Source organism: Armigeres subalbatus, chromosome 3, assembly GCF_024139115.2.
Source record: "Armigeres subalbatus isolate Guangzhou_Male chromosome 3, GZ_Asu_2, whole genome shotgun sequence".
Taxonomy (NCBI): Eukaryota; Metazoa; Arthropoda; class Insecta; order Diptera; family Culicidae; genus Armigeres; species Armigeres subalbatus.
In genome coordinates, this window is record NC_085141.1 from 313,012,224 (window position 1) to 313,032,934 (window position 20,711).

General features: G+C 42.7%; 1 protein-coding gene across 2 annotated transcripts in view; it reads right to left on the bottom strand.

Moving 5' to 3' along the window:
* LOC134225324 (low-density lipoprotein receptor-related protein 1) overlaps nt 1–20,711 on the bottom strand; it is a 701,179-nt gene that overhangs the window by 637,672 nt on the left and 42,796 nt on the right. For both annotated transcript variants that reach the window (XM_062705293.1, XM_062705292.1), the window contains exon 4: nt 14,563–15,127. In XM_062705293.1, the coding sequence (XP_062561277.1) occupies nt 14,563–15,007 (445 nt within the window). In that variant the 5' untranslated portion in view covers nt 15,008–15,127. The remainder of the gene's footprint in view (nt 1–14,562; nt 15,128–20,711) is intronic.

The window sequence follows — 20,711 nt, forward strand, 5'->3', positions numbered from 1 at the left end:
CATTCAACTAAATTTCCATTCGACTAAATGTCCATTCAACTAAATTTCCATTCGAACAAATGTCCTTTCGACTAAATGTTATTCGACTAAACGTCATTCGACAAAATGTCATTCTACGAACTGTCTCAAAGCCGACGTTTTGGGCTAATGGTTTGATAGAAAAAAATGCCTCCATTATTGTCGGAACCAATTGAAATATTTTAAAAAATTCACGCGCGGATTTCGACAAAAATCCTGAAGAATTTACTTTAGTATTCCTTTAGGAACGATTTACTTGAAAATTAAAAAGAGTTTATCGTGGAAACCCAATAGAATTTCCTGACGATATTCCGAAAAATTTCTCGTGGAAGAATCTTCCGTGCAAATTCCAAAGAATGATAATTTCAGCCTGTCGTTTCATAGATGCATAGTTCTTCATTCTACTATGTATATCTTATACATGATGATATAAGCACGCGTACCGTCACCTGACCCATTGTTTTCTGAATAAAGTAAGGAATGCTGATTAATCATTGATCGTACCCAGCACTATGAAGGGAACGTCAAATAGGACAAAAGTACGTGAGCTCCGCAACCAGTTTAAATTGGAAGCATGATTAAAAGTTTTCCGAGTTGTTGCACATTTCACATTCGTCTCTGGGTGGGTTTTTTCGTCGTTGTTGTTATCCCTTTAGACCTATTATAATACACCTCGCGCATAATGATGATTAAAGTTGGTCCTCAACAATGTTCACTCAAATATACAAGCTCCCATAACGAACGACAGCGTTCCTTCATTTGTGCGTCTCATTTTTCTTTTGTTTGAGACAGGTCCCACTGAATAGCTGACAAAGACGATCCAGAACGTCATACCGTTTCGAAAGGTAGCGCAACGTGTAGGTACGGTATTGTAAAATTGGCGAATGCTGTCAACTGAGAAAGGAACTGCTTCAGGTGTTCTCCATCAGGTAGAAACACGAATTTACTTGGAATGCTTAGAAGGACGACGGAAAACCTTACACTGTTCGTTAGAAATATAGAAACCAGCTGTCAAATGTTGTCCCTTGAACAATTATAGAAGTTCCAAAATAATTCCACCAGGATGATCCTGCTTTCAGCATTACGAGATGCTGTGGACGCATGACGTTGATTGTGTTTCAATATTCATTGTTGAAATCTTTCTGCCCATGAGTTTTGCTGAAAGTTTATTCGAAAAGTTTACGATTCATACAATAAACAAACTGTAAATCTTTGAATTGCTGTCAATCGAAATACTGAATGTGTTGCACAACAAATACCCAGGCGTCCCAATATAACTGTCTAAAATATGTATGAATAGAAATGTTCCTGACAAGAAAATATCTTCTAACCCAGCTCACCCCAATCAACCTCTCGGCAATATATCACTTAGGAAACACTGCGGCATATTCTATTATTCAATTTGCGCAAATAAAAGTGTCATCAGAAATACCTACTTCATTCCATTAAGTTTGCCTCACGAGTTGCGAGTGGCAGCAAATACAAAACCTCGACCCGGTGCTTCCACCGCGCCCCATGCCATCACCACTGGACGAGCGTTCTCTGCATCACAAAGTCCGATCCAACCAACAACGGCCCCTGAAGCAGAAATCATGAGAGCAGATAAAAGATGAACATAATTGTCAGCTGACAGTCGACGCGGCTTGCGTGGAGTGTGGGAGTTAGTCGACCCTTATCGAGCAATTTAGATCGGACCCGTGTCGTTGTCGGCCGACCGACGGACGTCGTGTTGAGTCAGTCGCCAGAATGCGGGCGAAAAAGGTCAGCCCAAATCTGCAAAGGTGGAGGGACCGCGCGCGCGGTCGAGAACAATGAAGTTTGCTCTCTATCGATTGGACACGGGGCGATGCCTAGTCGGGCGTGAAGTTCGGGCCAGCGTAAAGCGAGAGGGGTTCCACTAATTCGCAAGCTTTTACGAGTTGGAGAGAGGTTAAACGTGCTGGTGACGAAAAAATCCATCCAAGGAGCAACACGTTGAAGCACCTACGTGTTAATAAGGTTCGGTCGGTTGGAATGTGATTAGTTCTGTCTGGTATTTGGTAATTGACTCGGAATGGGTGGTATTCCAACGAATATGTTCAATATGACGTTCAGAAGGAACTTATCTTTTAAACCTTTTTGATAATGTTTTTCAGTGCGAGGCATCTTCTTGTAAAGATCGAGAAATACAAAAAAAACTATAGGTATGACAACAAGACTTTAAATTACCCAACAAAGCATAGCATAAAGGTTCACAAAGCGCAAAACACCAAAATGTTTCATAGAAAACAAGCTTAAAGACCATCATGGCGAATTGTATCAAGCCTCGCATGCAAACCAATGTTTTGTTTGCATTAAGTCGATTTATTTGGGTTTGCTCAATACAACTAAACTACTCACGATGATACCTCCAGGAACAAGTATTTCTCGCTTAACTTTTCAAAAGGACCTAAGTAACATTTTTTTCATGAATTAATTTGAATATTGCAATCAATAGCTTTCATGTTGTTCTGGTGATTGCGCTATTCAAATTAATTCATGAAAAAAATGTTACTTAGGTCCTTTTGAAAAGTTAATCGAGATTTGACTCATGTACAGCAATATAATTATTTGATAATTATCACATTCACATATCATATAACGTAGATTATGATTGTCTTTGGCCACTGATTCTCTCATTTGATATATAGTCCAGATAACTAGCGTGCCAGTCAAGATGTGCTAATCGCGGTAGAGGGTCTTGGTTCAAAACTCGTTTCGGGTAAATTTTTGACGTTTTGACGGCTTACGGGTGTCAAATCAGAATCTAAATTTGGGGATTAACATGAAATCGTATAAGATTTTGAACGTTAATAGAGCATTTATCTATCGATAGATTTTGGAGATTTATATATCAATTGACTCGGAACTCTGCAGCAATTTAAGTACCGCAGCTGTCACTTAATACTTTTTCTCTGCTGGTTGGCATGGCATTCTACGATGACACCGCCAAATATCAGATTTTTGTTTCAGTGTATTGAATATTTTCAGGCTTGCGGTCACTGTTTCAAGTACTTAGAGTGCTTGTAGAATGGATTGAATGTATCTGAGGGCAAGAAGACTAAAATATAAGAGACCTTTTTGAACGATTTTGCTCTACGACATCCAAGCTGCCGGTGAGAGCGATGACCCATTCTCACCCCCAGACCCATTGTCACCCCCGATAGCGGTACCCGTGCTCGTACTCGCGCATCATTCAATCACAGGTCACTTGACAAGCGACACGTTCGGACGAGTTTTGCGTTCTTGGTTCGTTTTGTATAGTTCGTTCGCAAGAAGTTTTTGACGTAAACTACGTCTAAGGGGAAGACTCGGATACAGGGTGACAAATGAGAATTTCCAAATTCGAGACCGTCACGAAATCAGGTAAGATTTTGAACTTTATTAGCGTCTTTATCTTCCGATGGATTTTTGCAATTTATATATCAATCGACTCGGAAATTCTCTACCAATTTGTCAATTATATTGAAACTTTGGGTTATGAACGTTAACATAGGGTATCGGATCATTTTGGCAGCACCCTCTTTTCTTGTCCGCAAGAGTCTCGTTTCGGCCGTCGCCGTTCAGTGCGGTTGGCTTTTGGACTCTGCTTTTTGTGCGGTGTTTCGCACAAAAAATAGAACAATGAAGCCGCAGTGACCGCGGTCGAAACAAATGTAACGAAAATGCGTAATGTAGTGCATGGTGTATAAAAAGTGATGCAGATAGGGGCATGTTTGTGCAGGCATGAGACGATCAATTGTTATTAATGCCAATGCCCTTGCTAGTAATTCAATCATCGCAATGTACCTAATTGCACAAACATGTTTATATTTAAAAACGACTTTGGAAAAATGTTGAGCATTTTTTTTGCAAACTGAAAACTAATATGGCCGTTACACATATTTGTTAAAAACTAGCGTAACAAATCCAGTTTTGTCCGGATGTTGAAAATGTCACAATGAACTATTTGCATCACCGCACTCTAGATCAATTTCTATGCGTTTGTTTTGTTTTCCCCAACAGCTGACCCAAAATTGTATTCTAAATGATTTCTTACATTTCCCCGTTAAATTAATCAACTTTTTGTATATACAAACCTTGCGGATCCCAAAACGAATCGGTTAGGGAAAAAACTTGCAAATCCGTCAACCCGTTCGCGAGTTAAATCGTCAGGAAGGAAATCTCAACTAATTTTTATTATATAGAAAGATTATGGTCTACGCAAGGTCAAGGTCTACTGGTCTCCGCAAACTGAAGTGAGAGGGGGTAATCTTCTTCTTCTACTACTGAATCGAGCGGCGTGAAAATTTGAATGCAGAGGTTTTTGGGGCCGGGGAAGGTTCTTAAGATGGTTCGAGACTCCTCTCCTCTTTGAAACCTGGCTCCTATACAAATGAAACAACAATATCATCAATGGAACCAAATCTGGCGTGTGGAGGTTTTGGAAGGGAAGATATGTTTCTATGATGGTTTGCAACGCCTCCCCCTTCTGGAAAGAGGGGCTCCCATACCTACAAATGAACTAAAAATGTCTGCATAACTCGAGAACTAATCAGAGAATAAATCAATTTTAGACGAAACAAAGTTCGTCGGGTTGCTAGTAAAAAATAAATATTCAAATGTTAAAAAAAAATAAAAAAAAGAATTAAAGAATGTTTTGAAAATTCTCAAAATTTACCTAAAATTTTTGTTTATATATGCAATTATTAGCCATTGTTTTAGACGAAAAACAGTTAGTTCAATGCATTCAACAATGAAGAGCTCGTAAATATCATGCAATGATGCAAATTTCGATTCGAATCATGAGCGAATCGCTGGGCCATGATTCTGGGCCATTTTATGATTTCTAGTGATGCACGAAAAACAAGATATGCCTATGATTGGAATGTTTCTGAATAATAAATGTTGCAAACGGAAAAGAAGATGCTCCCCTAGGGCTTCTTCTATTGAAATATTTCATCAAATGCTTCAAAACCCAAATGTAGGCAATTCGGATCCAAGAAAGGCATCATTACCACTGAGGTATAAATTTGGGTTTTCATAGTAAATTTTTAAACAATTGTTGTATCCAACAAGTTTCATATCTTAAGATAGGCTAGTTTTGTTCGAAACCAGTGGCATAAGTAATCAAATAAATTTTCTAACAATATTCATGCATGATGGCACTACAATCCTCAATGAACAAAATTGCCTTACGTAGTTTACGTTGGGCGGTTGTGTCTTGTACATAACCTTTCTGATTTTTGTGTTGTCTCGAACTCCATCCCAGCAAGCCATGGGCAAGCCCAGCCCCATCGGGACGCAAAAACGTCGCGCCGACGGCGAAAACGAAGAAAATGCAAGCAAACGCGTGTTCGAGGTGCTCGCGACGGACAGCGTGGAAAAGAGGGAGCGGCTCCCGCACTTCTATACGAAAGGCTTTTTGGAGAAGGTGTATTCGGACATTGATTACTACGTCAAGCAAGGCCTGCAGGTCACTCTCCGCCGGTGCGCGGGCGGAAGAGCTGAAGGAAGCTGGACTCAACCCGGGAAAAGGTCTTCAAGATCAAGCGCCACAACGTGAACAAAAAGTACCGCGACCAGCTGCACTTGCTTCACTTCTCGAAAGGAACAACGACAATGAAGGAGTTGCACGGCAATCGAGCTCTGTTTCATTACACCATCGAGTGGGAGCAGTACAAGCCAGTGCATCGCGAGGTTACGCAGTGCGCAAACTGCTTGAATTTTGGCCGGAGTCAAAAAAAAACTGCCAGCTCTGGGCTGGTCCATTTGCGGCGGGAATCACGCTTCAGCCACCTGCGTGGCTGAAGACCCCGCGGCGAAATGTGTGAACTGCGACCAGGACCACTCGTCCATAAGCCGGTCATACCCGAAGCGAGCTGAATTCATTCAGTTTCGCAAGCAAGCTAACCAGCGAAACCGTCGCCCAAGCAAGCTAACCAGCGAAACTCCCACCCAAAGGAACCAAACCAGCTCAGAAGCAAGCATTCGCCGGCCCGCCCCCAGGATTTTGGGGCAATGCACCGCCGTCGACTACATCTTTCCAGCAAGGACCTCAACCGCCAGCGCCTCCACCCCACCACCCAACCTGACACAGGCAAACAATCATCTAGCGTGTCTTGTCACCGAGATGCAGAAGATGCTCATGCAAATGATGCAATTCTTCATGCGAGGCAACATTCGCCCTCAGTGTCCTTAATTAGAACGCCAACTCGGTGGCGAAAAAACATTGCCCGGTTCAGGGCAGGGACTCAGATGAATCTTCCGAGCATCTGAAGAACGACATCCAGAGACTGACCCGCTGGAGACAAAAAATCATCGTCGCAGGGGACTTGAATGCCCGGCACTCGCTCTGGGGTAACTCTCGAAACAACAAGAATGGCACAGTGCTGGCTGAAGACTTCCAAGCCGGGCACTATGTTGTTCTCCACCCTGAATCACCGACGTTCTTCTCGTCAACCGGCACGGGATCCACCCTCGACATCGTGTAGACCAACGTGGCGGACAATTGCACTGCCATGCGAACCTGTCCTCCGACCACCTTCCGGTGGTGTTCGACCTAGATAATGAAGTCAACCTACGCTAACAACTCCAGCGGCGTGATTACCATCGTGTGAACTGGCCACGGTTGTAGCGTTTCATCGACGACCGTATTCCCTAAGACCCTCCGCTGACAACAGCGGAAGAAATCGACGACGTGCTTCGCTGCCTCGCCGATGGCGTCACCGAGGCGGAACAGCGGTTCATTCCAACATCCCCAATTGTAATAACAAATCAAATCTGAATAAAATGAATTTTAAAGTAAAAAAACTTGCGCATAATTTCTGTTCGAGGATCCATGGCTAGTGGTTACGGAGAGCGGACAGAACAAGAGCAACGGTTGCGGTCCCAGCACCAGTGGAGGTGGTTTCTGCACCTGTATCGGTTCAACGACAAGCTATCGAGTGTCTATCGTCGGCGTCAGCGGCACTCCAGTGACATTTTCTCGCAAGGCTCTGGATCTGGTTCAGTTGCAGTTAATTGAGAAGGCGCATTAATGAAAATAAATCGTTTCTTTTCAGAACCTCAATTTTATAGAAGAAAAGGTTAAGCCGAAGCAAATTTTCATCATAGGGCAAATCATAGGCAGAATCAAAAGCGCGACGCTGCAAAAAAATATTCGCATGAAGAACAACAGTATCAGTAATGTGAAATTTGATCTCAAGATTTTGATTTGGTGTTGCTGCTGTTAGTAACTAGTTAGGCCCATTATGAAAAATAATTCGGTTCTTTCCAGAGTCACGACTATAATAAAGCTGCTTTCCCGTGTGCGCGAGCCATATCGTTCGAGATGTCGCGGAAAGCGGAGAGCAGTCCCAGCATCAGAAAGGAAGAAGATTTTATTCCCACCGACGGCGTGAGTCGGGTGGTCTTCGTCGTCAGCATCAGCAGACCTCACGTGAAAATTTCTCGCAACATTCGGAAATCGGTTCTCCTCAGGACCACCATTCTGTGCAAGAAAAAGTTGAGCTGAAACGAGTTTTGTTTAAAGTGCAAATTAATCGCTCAGCGACGGCACAAAGTTTCCGTCGGTAGCAAAATCACGGGCGCGCGTCAGAGGGAGACGCTGCAAAAATTAATTCGCATGAATGGCATCAGTAGCAGTCAAGTGAAATTTTCTCTAAAGATTCCCATTTGGTTTTGCTGCTGTTAGTGATTAGGAAGGTGCAGATTATTGAAAATTAATCAATTCTTTTCAAGACCAACTTTCTATACCAAAGAAAAATGATCGGAGAAGAAATTTCTTCAATGTACAAAACACAGTCGCTTAGTTACGTTAGAAAAATCAATGGCAACGATGTCCTTACGTTGTCCAACGTCTACTATGCGGTCGTGTCTTGTACACAACCCCTCTGATTTTTTGTAAGCAAGTTAAGATTGGTAAGTATACAGTGATTTATTTCTTAGTGGGAGTATAAAAATAGATTCTATATAGGGTAAACGACCCAATAGTGGAGGAACTAAGCACGTTCCATCACTATTTTTTGCTTTCCGTCAAGTCTATAATTCATTGCACTTACCTCAAGAGTGTATAAGAAAGATCGTTAAACATATTTTATCTGAAAAGTATTGTAATTGCAGCAGAATCCATTATTGCCACCTGAAATAGTACCTCCAATTATTGGTGCAGTGTTCCAATAATTGCATTATTTTTTAATTCGTGTTCCTATAGTTGCGAATCCCATTGTTGTCATATGGGACTCGCAACTATGGGAACACTACCGCAACTATTGGTGCAAAGCCGAGAAAAAGATAAGGTATTTTAGTGATACTTTACCGAAATGAGGGAAATGAGGTTTGTTATTTCATCTACTGACTTGTCAACAAATTGATAGACTACATGGGTTACTGCGTTCAATTCGTAGATTTTGTAAAAACAACACCACCGCAACTATAGAAACACCCACGACTATTGGATCATTCAACCTAGACACAAACAAATAGTTTCTCTTTCCTCGTGACCGTGAATCTTAATGCAAGGGCTTGCGATATTCATTTAATGCAATCTGTACATATGCCTTCAAATATGGCAAACTATGCATGAAATTAAAGCAACATTGCATTAAAATTTTGCACTCTATGTGTCGGGTGTACGGTTACCTGGGTAGTATAGTTTAAATATTTTGTTATAGAAACAAGATCGCTGTTAAGGAAATTTCATTATGTCAGTCCATCTAACTTTTGCGTCCACAACCTTTCGTAACCAAATTTTGATAATTTTTAATAAACAGTTTCAAAAGGTATGTCGATTGGACATGTTGGTTTAGGACTTCCGGATTTTTTTACTTTTTGGTCAATATTCCTACCAACTTTAACATAATCGCATCGTAGAAAATTTATTTGCGATGACTCGATTCGTTCAATTTAGGACGGACAGTTTTGATCACATTGCAACCAGTTTCGATCCCTTTAATTTCAAAACATCCCGGAAACGAATCCGAAGACCCTGTGAAAACTTGAATAGAGTTTAAAAACCCAGATTAATCCACCTTTCTCGTGTGTTACAAAAATAGTATTATAGTATTTTGGCCATAACATTTTAAGCCATAGACCGATCCGGCCAATTTCCAATATAAAACAATAGGATAGGTTTCTGCTTCGATTATGGATAAGTGCCTAAAGATGAGTGAGTTTTCTCGGCGGCTTTTGCACACACACAGACATTACCTCAAGTCGTCGAGCTGAGACACTTCAAACTTCATGATTCTGCTTGAAAAACCCAAATCCAGCTAAGGCTAACCATTGGTGATGATGCCTTTCTCGCTTGTTCAAAAGGGATTAAAACATATAAGAAAAGTCTCAAATAACACTAATAGGTGAATTGTATCGAGACAACTTGTCACAACTTTCGGGTAAATCCCGAAATCGAAGAAAGCGGTTCTGAAGACTTATGTCCCACATCACCAAAGCTATCAGCGTACAACATTTTGACTTTTCAAAATCAGATCGAGAAAAAAAATATGTTTGCCTTTTAATTTTGAACCTTATCAATCTGCAACGTTTTTCTTCTACGAAATACATAAGGAGGCAGTTGCGTTTGACCGAGAATCATTCGACCGAATAACATGCTAGGCCGAAAGTCCTCTAACCGAAAACATTTAGCCGAATTGAATATTTGATCGAATATTCGCTTTGGGCTAAAAACATTTTCCTAGTTCCGAAATTCCGATGATTTTTCTGAGGAAGTTGGCCAAGAGAATTCTATTTCTACACAATTCCTTCATCTTCCTTCATGCTTATTTTTCATCTTTCTTACCTCTTCATTCTTTTTTCTTTCTTATTACATTTTTTGCCTTTCTCGTACACCTAGGTGTAACGAAAAGGCTATATATTCACTTCCAAGACGATTTTGTGATAGAAGGTCCGGAGACCCACAGTGTTCTATACCAATCAACTCAGCTCGACGAATTGAGATGATGTCTGTCTGTGTGTGCGTGTGTGTATGTATGTGCGCAAAATCTCACTCATCTTTTAGGCACTTATTTTGATCCGATTTGTTTGCAATAAGTTGCATTCGACAGGGACCTGGAATCCTGTCCCATTGTTTTCTATTGAAAATTGGCCAAATCGGACTATGCGACCAAAAGTTATGGCCAAAATACGATTTATATACAAAAAAACACACTAAGAAATTCTCACTCATTTTTGTTAGTATATCTTATGTACGAGAAAGGCACAAACACCACTAGGTGGGTCAATCAGGCTTTCCTTATTCCTTCTTCTGTCTTATTCCTTCTTCATTCTTTGTTCTCACTCCTTACTTCTGTTAATACACCCTACGTTCTTCCTTCTTCTTTTTTGCTGCTTCATTCTTCTTCTTTAAAAATTCTCTTTCTTTCTTTTTCTTCCATATTTCTTTCCTTTTCCTCCTTTCTGTTTCCTTTTTCGTTTCCCTTCTTGCTTCTTGCTGCTCCCTTATTAATTCTTTTTTCTTCCTTCCATTCTTTTTCCCTTTTCCTCATCCCTTCTTTTTTTCATACTTCTAGTTATTCCTCTTTCGTGTTTCTTTTATCTCACTTCTTACTTCTTCCTTAAATCGTCATACTTCGTCCTTCTATGTTCTTTCTTTTTCCTTCTTCCCTTACCATTCTTCTTTCTTCTTTCGGACTTCTCCCGTATTTCTTCCTCGTTCATCCTACTTCCTTCTTTTTTCTCTCTTCTTGCTTTTTCCTTCTAGCGTCTTCTTTCTTCTTTCTTTCGGCCTTTCGGAGATCTTTCAAGTCGGCCCTTTGCACCACCGTAGGTGTACTGTGTACAGGATCCATAAGTAAGTAAGTAAGTCTTCTTTCTTCTGTAAACCTATTTCCTTTCATCTTCTATCATCTTCCTTCTCTCTCCTTTCTTCTTTTTTGTTCTCAATCCATTTCATTACCTCTCTCTTATTTCTTACTAATTCTATCTAATTTCTTCTTTCTTACATCTTTCTTCTTACTCCTCTTTTCTTCTTTTTTTGTTATTTTCTTTTTCCTCCTTATTTCACCCAAATTAATTTTTTCTTCAACCTTCTTCTTTATCTCTTCTTTCTTCTTTTTCTAATTCAATCCAACTCCTTTCTGCTCTTTTACTTCTTACTCATTCCATCTGTTTTCTTCTTTCTTACTTCTTTCTTCTTATTCCTTCCTTTTACTCCTTACTCCTTTCTTCTTTTTTGTTACTTTTTTCTTCCTCCTTCCTTTTCTCGATTTTTTCTTTTCATTTTTTTTCTTACCCCTAGAGATGCGCGCCACCGCCGACATTTTTGCATCGACATCGTTCAACATCTGTCGCGCCGCTGTTTTACAATTTTCCACGCCTATCCAAATTCGAAGGAGACCACAAAATTTTTCGTCAGAATTCTAAGGAACCAGTGGAATTTCCGTAGAATTCTGGCCTAGGCATTTGGCTAATTTGGACATAGAGCCGGCAGAAGGGGCCATCCACCAAAAGGCCCTTTCTGCCAAACATCATTTCGGTCAAACGGCTTTTTCGTAAAAATTACCAGTTCGGCCGAATGTCGCTTTCAGCATAATGAAACGACATTTTCGGCCAAGCCGTTTAGGCCAAATGGAATCCGATTAGATGATTTCGGCTTGACGTGTTAATCGGCAAAGTGGCTTTCGAATAAATTACTTTCGAATAAACGACGAGAAGAGCGGTTTAGCCGAAATTCGGCAGCCGAAAACCATTTGCCCGAATATGTCATTGGGTCAAATTAATCATTAGGCCTTAATGTATTTGGATGAAAATGTCATTCGCCCTAAACACAACTAGTCGAAAAAGTCGTTGGGCCGAAATTTGCGTTGGCAGATGGATGGAATTTGGTTGAAATGGGCATATGGTCGAAGATGTCATTCGGCTGACCTGGCCATTTTGCCGCAAGAGTTGTTTTACCGAAAAGGAAATTTAACCGAAAAGGTCGTTTGGAAAAAAGGGCCGAACGGGTTGACATGTTCGGCTAAATTTCCCTTTTCAACCATTTCGACCAAATGGCATTTTCGGCCACATGACATATTTAGCCAAACGACTTGTCAGGACAAACGGCTCAGCTAAACAGCTCAAATAATCAGTTTGGTCATATATCACAACAAAAGTTTCGGCCAAACGTTCAATTCGGACAAATGAAACTCGGCCTAACGTAACATTCGCCTAAAAAAATCACTCAAATATAGCTAAAAAAACAGGGGAACGACACCCAATTTTTTCACTATGGATTTTGACAGGTTCGCCTGTTCGTGCTTTTTTGGGTGATAAATTTATCCCCCAGTGTCAAATCACTCCAATACTGATTTATTTTGCAATAGTATGTGCGCGAATTTTGAATGTTTACGTTTTTACAGGAGAATATGATGCAAAACGCCCATTTCATTCAATAATGCAACATGATACAATCATGAGAAAATAGAGAAAAAATAAACGAACTATAAATTAAAACTATTTTAGACTCGATTCCATGATTTAAACTTAAGAATGTTCAACTTATTTGCTCAATTCTTTAGAATGCTACTTGCGTAAGGCACTGTCTATGCCTTCGTTCGTTTTATATCATTTTCACCCTGGAAGTTGTTTGTGTTGCATTCGCAGTGCACTCGTATTGGTGACTCAGAAAAGATGTGACAAAGATGGCGTAGCTTGTCATCCCCGTGAAAAAAAATGAACCTAATGGCTTTCCGCCGAATGACAATCTCCCTCTTCCGAAGACTTTCTTATAGATATTTCGTAGCATTTTAGCATATTAGCTTAAGCACCTTATTTTATTTCGAGAAATACCTATGCATGGCTAGCATACGCCTAAATAGTGTTTTAATTTAAACATAGCTAAATATTCATCTTACCGACCTGCTCCATTTACCTCTTCCCCTATATCGTTTGGCCAAACGACCCTAAATAGTATTCGTATCATCTGCCTGCCTATAATAATGAAATATTTAGTTGAGAAGAGGAATTCCATAAATATTTATTGAAATAATTGAACATCACACTTACAAGATCGTAACCGCATTTTCAATATTTTACTAGTTTAAAATTTTATGAAGAATAACAAAAGACGTTTCGATATAATGACACAAACGGCGCTATAACATAACTTCCAATTGAAAACCGCCCATCAGCCGTCAGCAGAAGATGCTGCCTAAAGTTCCCTTCATTTGATTGAACATCTATTACGTCCATAGACGTCAATAAGGGAGCCACTCAATTGTTGCTTTTGATGATGTTTCATTCGCTATCACGCATTCGATCGAATTTTATAGCACAGAGACCACCATATCTCGCTCCGGAATCAATCTAAAGAAGCCCATACGTGTGACATTTCCATTTATACTACGCTACAACCATTTGTTAAATACCGCTCATATTTCCTTTCCGGGGGGTGCTAACAGCTTTTTTTTTCGTAATAATGGGCTTATCACGAAAAAGGCGGCATTTCATCGACAGACGTAGGTTCTTATGATAGCAATAACCGCTGTCGGGAGTCGTTGACTTTTTCGAGAAGCTAATTTTCGGCCACAATCCCCAATATCCAATCAACGACAACACAGTTCGATCTTTTTTTTTACTTTGTTGGGAAAACATATTTAGAAGTGAGATAAGTATCTTTTAGAAGTATTCCAAGAAAATGAAAGTTTTTATAGAGCCAAATAAAAATTAAAAAACACATATAAGGTACTACATTCTGCAAAATCAAGATAAAAAGACAACCTCTGTTGACGATATTGAAATGATTCATTGGTAAACTAGACCGATTAAAAAAAATCACCCAAATTAAGTAAATGAAAAATGCTAATTTTTTAAATTAGTCTTTCAAAAACATTCAATATCACTCTCTTCAGAAAACGCACATACGGCTAATTTACTGAAAAACAAAAAAAAGATACAAAACATTTAAAAACGTCAACACGTTTAGCCATTCGAAAATCAACCTTTGCTTCGAACGCGACTTCTGAGTGCAACAAAAACGAACAAAAAATCTATGCTACGTAAGGAAGAATTTGCATTCCCAGTTTCAGCACTTTGGTGCTATGGCTCTAATAGAAGAAAATATTTTCTTCTGCTGCTCGAACAAGTTTCCAATAGAAAAAAAACCCTTTGCCATTCTACCATTGCCATGATTGCGCTTCTGATCCCAGTTTGTGCTACTGCACGGAAAACCACCGGACAATCCAATCCTGTCGAGAGGCAAAGTATTCCCCATCAGTGTAGATACCGACCTTCATACACTTACGCCGGGGATCATTGAACAGAAGATAACCTTTGCACGATTTTATTTTTTCATGCTGGAGAGGTGGTCGAACATACTATAATATTCTCAGAACATCATCGCCCGTTCGTTCATCCCGATTTCTTCCATCGTCCGATGCGTATTGATTAAAGCACAGTGGTGCTCAACCATTTGCGACTTTGGCAACGGATGCTGGACCTACACGCTTGCAACGACTAGGAATTTTGGGAACCAATGAAAAAGATCAGCTGCCATCGTCAGAGCACGCTTTAGGAGCTTTTATGTCTGCATGACTGCAATCAACTCACCTAGAAAATCGGAATCGTGCGCCAGAGGAGTCGTCGTACTGGTTGCACTTCTCTTGCCAATGGACCGCTTCGCTGTTGATGTTGCTGCATCAGGACTCGAGGCAAGTTCTTCGTACTTGTTTTGATTTCCATAATTAATGACACCATCACTAACATCACTTTTTTCTTCACCACCACCGCCACCGTCCAGCACGCTGCCACCGGCTACGGTCGGCGTGCTTGCACCAACACCTGCACTCGACGCCACTTTTTCAATGCCAACAGCGGTCGTTGGCTGCAGCGTCGCGGCGACGAGAAACAAAAATCCCAACACTAGCATCATCGTTGCACTTTTTCCACTAGACGTCGACGACGATGACGACGACGGGCGGATTGAATTGCGCTCTCGACTGCCACTTACGACCACTGCCGTCTTCCCCTGGCGGCTATTTCTATTTTCATTCATCGGCACCCGGTACCGGCAATCCTGTCGCGAGCACCTATGCCGTAATATTCTTCTTCACGCCGTCCGTCCGCCGCGAAGAACGGGAAAGGCATTCACAACTAACAGCGCCGCAGTGGTTTCCTGCAAGTAAACAGAAATGACGATGTTAAATGGGTGTCACAGGAAAAATTTGATATTCCTACATTTATTGTTTAATTCGTATCTATTAAAAAATGATCAATCAAATTTGTATAGCTTTATTATAGCTTAGCTTAGACTGACTGTACATGTCAATGTCTTTTTACCGAACAGATTCTTCCGCACAAATGTCGCTTTGCCGTACAGGTAGTTTGAATGCAAATGTTATAGCTATAGGCCAAACGTGTCATACGACTTAACAGGTCATTTGGTCGAAAATGTCGCTCGGCCAAACATATCATACGGTCGGATATGTCATTTGGTCGAAAACGTTATTTGCTCGAAAATGTAATTTGGCCTACAGTCGAAAAAATCGTTTTGCCAAACAAAGCTCATTCGCTCAATTCTTGGAGAAATTCTGGAGAAGTTTCCATGGGAATTGCCTAAGAGACTCTTGAAGGGATTTGTGAATTTGTGAATTAATTTTCAGAATAATTTATTTGTAAACTACCTCCCGGGAGAATCTCTGAAGGAATTTTGGGGTAGAAATTTCTGGAAGAATTCCCAGAGAAATGCGCCTAAGATTTTCTAGATCTAGATTTCACAATCTAATTTCCATAAGAAGTTCTTCAAGAATTCCTGGGCAATTTTCTGAATTTCAGAAGGAATTCAGAAGAAACATCTGAAGAGCCCTCGTGGTAATTTATGTAGAGTTGGCGAAGTGATTAATTATGTGTTCTTGGAGGGGTTTTTTAAAGGACTTCTCGGGGATTTCATAAGCAAACATCCTAAAGCATTCATAAAGGATTTCCGGAGGAATTTTTGAGATTTTTTTGAAAGAATCACCAGAAAAACTTCTGGAGGATTTCCTGGACGAACTTCTCTAAGAATTCCTGGTGCACCTTCCGGAGAAATTCCTGTAGGAACTTCCGGAGGTAGTCCTGGAGGAACTTCCGGAGGAAGTCCTGGAGGAACTTCCGGAAGAATTCCAGGAAGATTTTCCGGAGGAAGTCCTGGAGGAACTTCCGGAAGAATTCCAAGAGGATTTTCCGGAGGAATTCCTGGAGGAACTTCCAGTGGAATTCCTGGAGAAACTTCCTCAGGAATACCTGGAGGAACTTCCGGAGGAATTTCTGAAAAACTTCTGGAGGAATTCCTGTGGATTTTCTGGAGGATTTCCTGGAGGAACTTCCCTAAAAATTCCTGGAGCACCTTCCGGAGGAATTCCTGGAAGAACTTCCGGAGGAATTCCTGAAAGAACTTCCGGAGGAATTTCTGGAAGAACTTCCGGAGGAATTCCTGGAGGAACTTCCGGTGGAAATCCTGGAGGAACTTCCGGTGGATCTCCTGGAGGAACTTCTGGTGGAATTCCTGGAGCAAATTCCGGTGGAATTCCTGGGGCAAATTCTGGAAGAGTTCCTGGAGGAACTTCCAGAGGAAATCACGGAGCTTATCACGAGCCATTTTATCGCAACGTTGATCTTCCGCAGCTCGTTTCTAATCTCTCTGTCAACCAAGGTTGCCGCTGTCCCAGTGAAAGCAACAACAAACTACGTGGCATTCATCGTAATAGCGCCTCCGATAGTCGACAGCTCACAACCCCCCAGAACACTGCCATAATTTGAAAAAGTATGCGCCATTTTACAACTTACATGTTTTCCTTTTTTCTGATGAAGAGTACGATGAGTACTACTCGTTAACACAATTTTTGGAAAATGGCGTATAAGTCACTTTGTCAGATTACGGCAGAACATGAACCAATTGTACAGCTTACGGTTGCCACACGCATCAAGCCAAGTCAAGCGATATATTGTTCCGCTACCTACCAGTAGTGGTGCGTGGGAAACGCAGTTCGATTCGTACTCATACATTCATCGACGAGACTCCGATCTGACGTTGCTCGACGAAGAGCTGGCCGATAAATTAGAACGGGGAGGCGAAGTTCAATCATAGTGTCTGCATTGGACCGGTGCACCGCGGTGGTGCGCAGCGCCAAAAAATTAAGTCAAAGGTTATCGAGTTGGAGATAGCCAGCGTACACCAAGAATCCAATAGTTTAACCATCAGTGGCGTGCGTACAGTCAATGAGCTTCTACTGCCGTACCAGCCGTCAACTGCCGTACCGGCCGTCAACTTGCATGCGTTTCAGATTTGACGATTGAGGAGGTCAACTGCACCTAATGTGGTTAACTGCGGTCCACGTCAGCAAGGCTACAAAGGCAACAAGGTTGGAGTTGCTCCTTGGTCGCTATAGTAAAAGCACGGATGAAGCGTGATCCAATTCTTGGAATCTACGATTGAATGAGTGAGTGAGTTAGTCTTGTTTTTACTTCCTAAGCAATGGAGGGGGAATCTGTTCAATAGACATCCTGGGTTATCCAGAAAGTGCGGGGTTAGGGACCACCTCCAACAGCAAACGAGGGAGGCAGGACTACATCCCCGATCCGCTAAACCGTTTCCATTGCCGCCAAGCCCATAGTCCCTTCGGTACAACCAGAAAGTAATGCTTCAAAGGGGGGCCAGTGCACAACGCACCCTCGAGGTTAGCTGCGTGTCCCTGCAGCACCGACCATCGTGACTCGTTTTTTTTTAGAAGAACACCATGGTATCGTGCCAGCGCATTGCCGGCTTTCCAGGTGGCCTTACCACGCCCTATGTCCTCGGAAGGTGAGAAGGGTCGACTTCGCGCCTGCTTCCCTTTGCACAATTGGTACCAATGATGATGCCGCGTGCACCCCAAATTGACCTCTCTGCGATAGGGTATATTCGCCAACACACAGAGGGACTTGTCGACGCGGTGCCTACGCCTGCCCCAGCCTTGACAAGGACCCCTTTCCGTCCTCGGGCTCGGAACCCGCCCGGTTGACCGACGCCGCGAAAGCGACGATACCATGTTGTTCTTCGCGCGGCCACTTGTTCGATAAAAGGATCATGTTCGACCACAGAGCATGACCACCGGTATGACCCATAAAGCCGACTCCGATCCCTTGGACCACCTCTTATTTGCTCCTGAACTAGCCATCCTTAAGTCCATGCGCCACCTTCTGAGTAGCTCCGAGACGATTTGGGCGATAGCCGATAAAACGGCGTTCCAACCAACTTCATCTTTACACATCCTCCGAACTAGGTTGTCCGGGGTAGTGTCCAGACCACATGTGGCAAGAATGTGGTCACGCATTGCGAGAAAACGTGGACACACGAACAACACGTGTCTGCCTGCGCACACCTCTAAACCTGCGCACACCAAACACTCGGGCGAGGCCGAGCAAGCCAGCTGCGTTACCTGCACTGTGATTTTGCAGCACGCTAAAACGCCGGGCACTTCGAACCCCCCATGGGGTGCTTGCTGTTCACAGCTTTGCTGGAACAAATCAAACAATTGGGAGGGTTCGTGCAGCATTGTGCCTTATGTCCCTCCAATCCGCAGCGTCGGCAGAGATTGCTTCTGTCAGGGCCTTTGCAGTCCCATTGCTTGTGCCCCGGTTCCAGGCACTTGAAGCAAACTTCGGGTTGCTCGTATATGCCCACAGGGCACACCGACCATCCCACCTTGACGCTCCCTAACTTGACTACCTTGAAGGCGTCCGCTGCAGATAGCCGAACCAATTCTACCTGCGTCCCTGCCGGACCTTTCCGTAGCCGAACGGCTGCGGTGGGCGTCTCCACTTCACAGTGTCGCCGCAGTGCCGTGACGAGCTCTTCGACTTCGGTGATCTCGTCCAGGTCTTTAACTCTTAGATTCACCTCCGTCGTGAGTGCCCTCAACTTGACCGTCTCACCTAGGACTTCCTTGCCCAAATCCGCGAATTCTTGGGCCTCAGTCTGGGTAGACCTCGACTCCATGGATTTCACGAGTTCGCACTTGGCCGTCCCGACCGCCGTTTCCAGCTTGGCGTCCAACATCGACTTTCGAAGTTTCAGCAAGCTCCTCTTGAGGTCCTTACTGATATTATGCTTCGATGACGCAAAGTCGATGATGGCGTCCAGCTGTTCCGTCGCCACCTCGAAGGCCGAAAGCCCGTTGCGTTTGCGGTTCATCGCCTCCGCAAGCCATGGGCCGTCAATAACCTCTACCGGCGTTTTTTTAGCCGAGAGGAAGGTTAAGTGACCCACGCTGGCGCTGCGCACTGAGCTGCCGACTACTGCCTCTGGCCTCCTAGGCGGAGACCTGAACAACCCACCTCTTGCGAACGGGTTGTCGCCTACACTACTACCACTAGTTGAAGAATTGTCTTGGTTTTCCATTTTGATCCCACGAGTTGCTCGGGAAAAGAGGTCCACCACGCCAGAGCCCAGCATGACGCGGTAAGGGACAATTACTGGGGGGGTTGCCCAGGTACCCCACAGGCTCCGTTAAAGGCCTAGCTTATTATTTCACCCCCCTGGCCATGCATCCCCTCGGCACGGGTCGCTTGACGCCTTGGGATTAGGGGTTAGGGACGATGGTCCCGGTCTAACTCGCAGTGGCCATGGGGAGGGGTCGTCAAGCCCTTGGACAAAGTCCCTGCTGCCCCCGAGTGAGTAAGAGTGATTGAGCGAATGAGTAAGAGTGAGTTAGAGAGTAAGCGAATGAGTAAGAGTGAGTGAGTGAGTGAGTAAGAGTAAGTGAGTGAGTGAGTAAGAGTAAGTGAGTGAGTTAGAGTGAGTGAGTAATAGAAAGTGAGTGAGTGAGTCAGAGCGAGTAAGTGAGTAAGAGTGAGTGAGTAAAATTGAGTAAGTGAGTAAGAGTGAGTGAGTGAGTAACAGAGTGAATGCATGAGTGAGAGTGAGCGAGTAAAGGAGTGACTGCATGAGTAAGAGCGAGTGAGTGAGTAAGAGAGAATGAGCTTGTGAGTGAGTGAGTGAGTCAGTGGAAGTGTGTGAGTCAGTGAAAGTGAGTGAGTCAGTGGAAGTGAGTGAGTAAGTGAGTAAGAATGAGTGCATGAGTAAAAGTGAGTGAGTGAGCGAGTTATCGTAGATAAGTGGTAAGAATGAGCGAGTAAGGGTGAGAGAGTGAGCAAGAGTGAATGAATGAGTAAGAGTGAGTGAGTGAATAAGAGAGAGTGAGTGAGTACTGCAATTTCTCTATTTCAATGAGAGATGTCACGCGATGTTTACATTTCTGCCCCTCACGATCTCTATAGAAACGCGAAGAATGAAAGGCATACTGCAAAAATTCCACCAACTTTTATTCCGTGACAGGATTTGAAAATTTGCAATATCTGCTTTATTGTTGTGTTTATTGCCGCTTTCAACTCGTTGGATTCAAGAAATATGACTAATTTATCGTCCAGTTATTGACCTTTTGCAGTACTGAATAAGAGTATGTGAGTCAGTAGGAGTGATTGAGAGATTGAGATTAAGTGAGTGAGTGAGAGCGAGTGAGTTAGTGGGGAAGAGGTAGTGAGGTAGAGGTAGTGAGTGAGTAATATATTGTGTGTAGGTGAGAGAGAGCTCTGTTTGTCTTTGGAAAGAAGCATTGATTCGAAGAAGGCATCCTTTCTTCCATTCGCCTCATATAACGCAAACGCATAAAGAAGGCATTATCTCCTCTGTGTACATTGTACAGGGACCAATGCTACCTGTGTCCCTGTCGGACCTTTCCGTA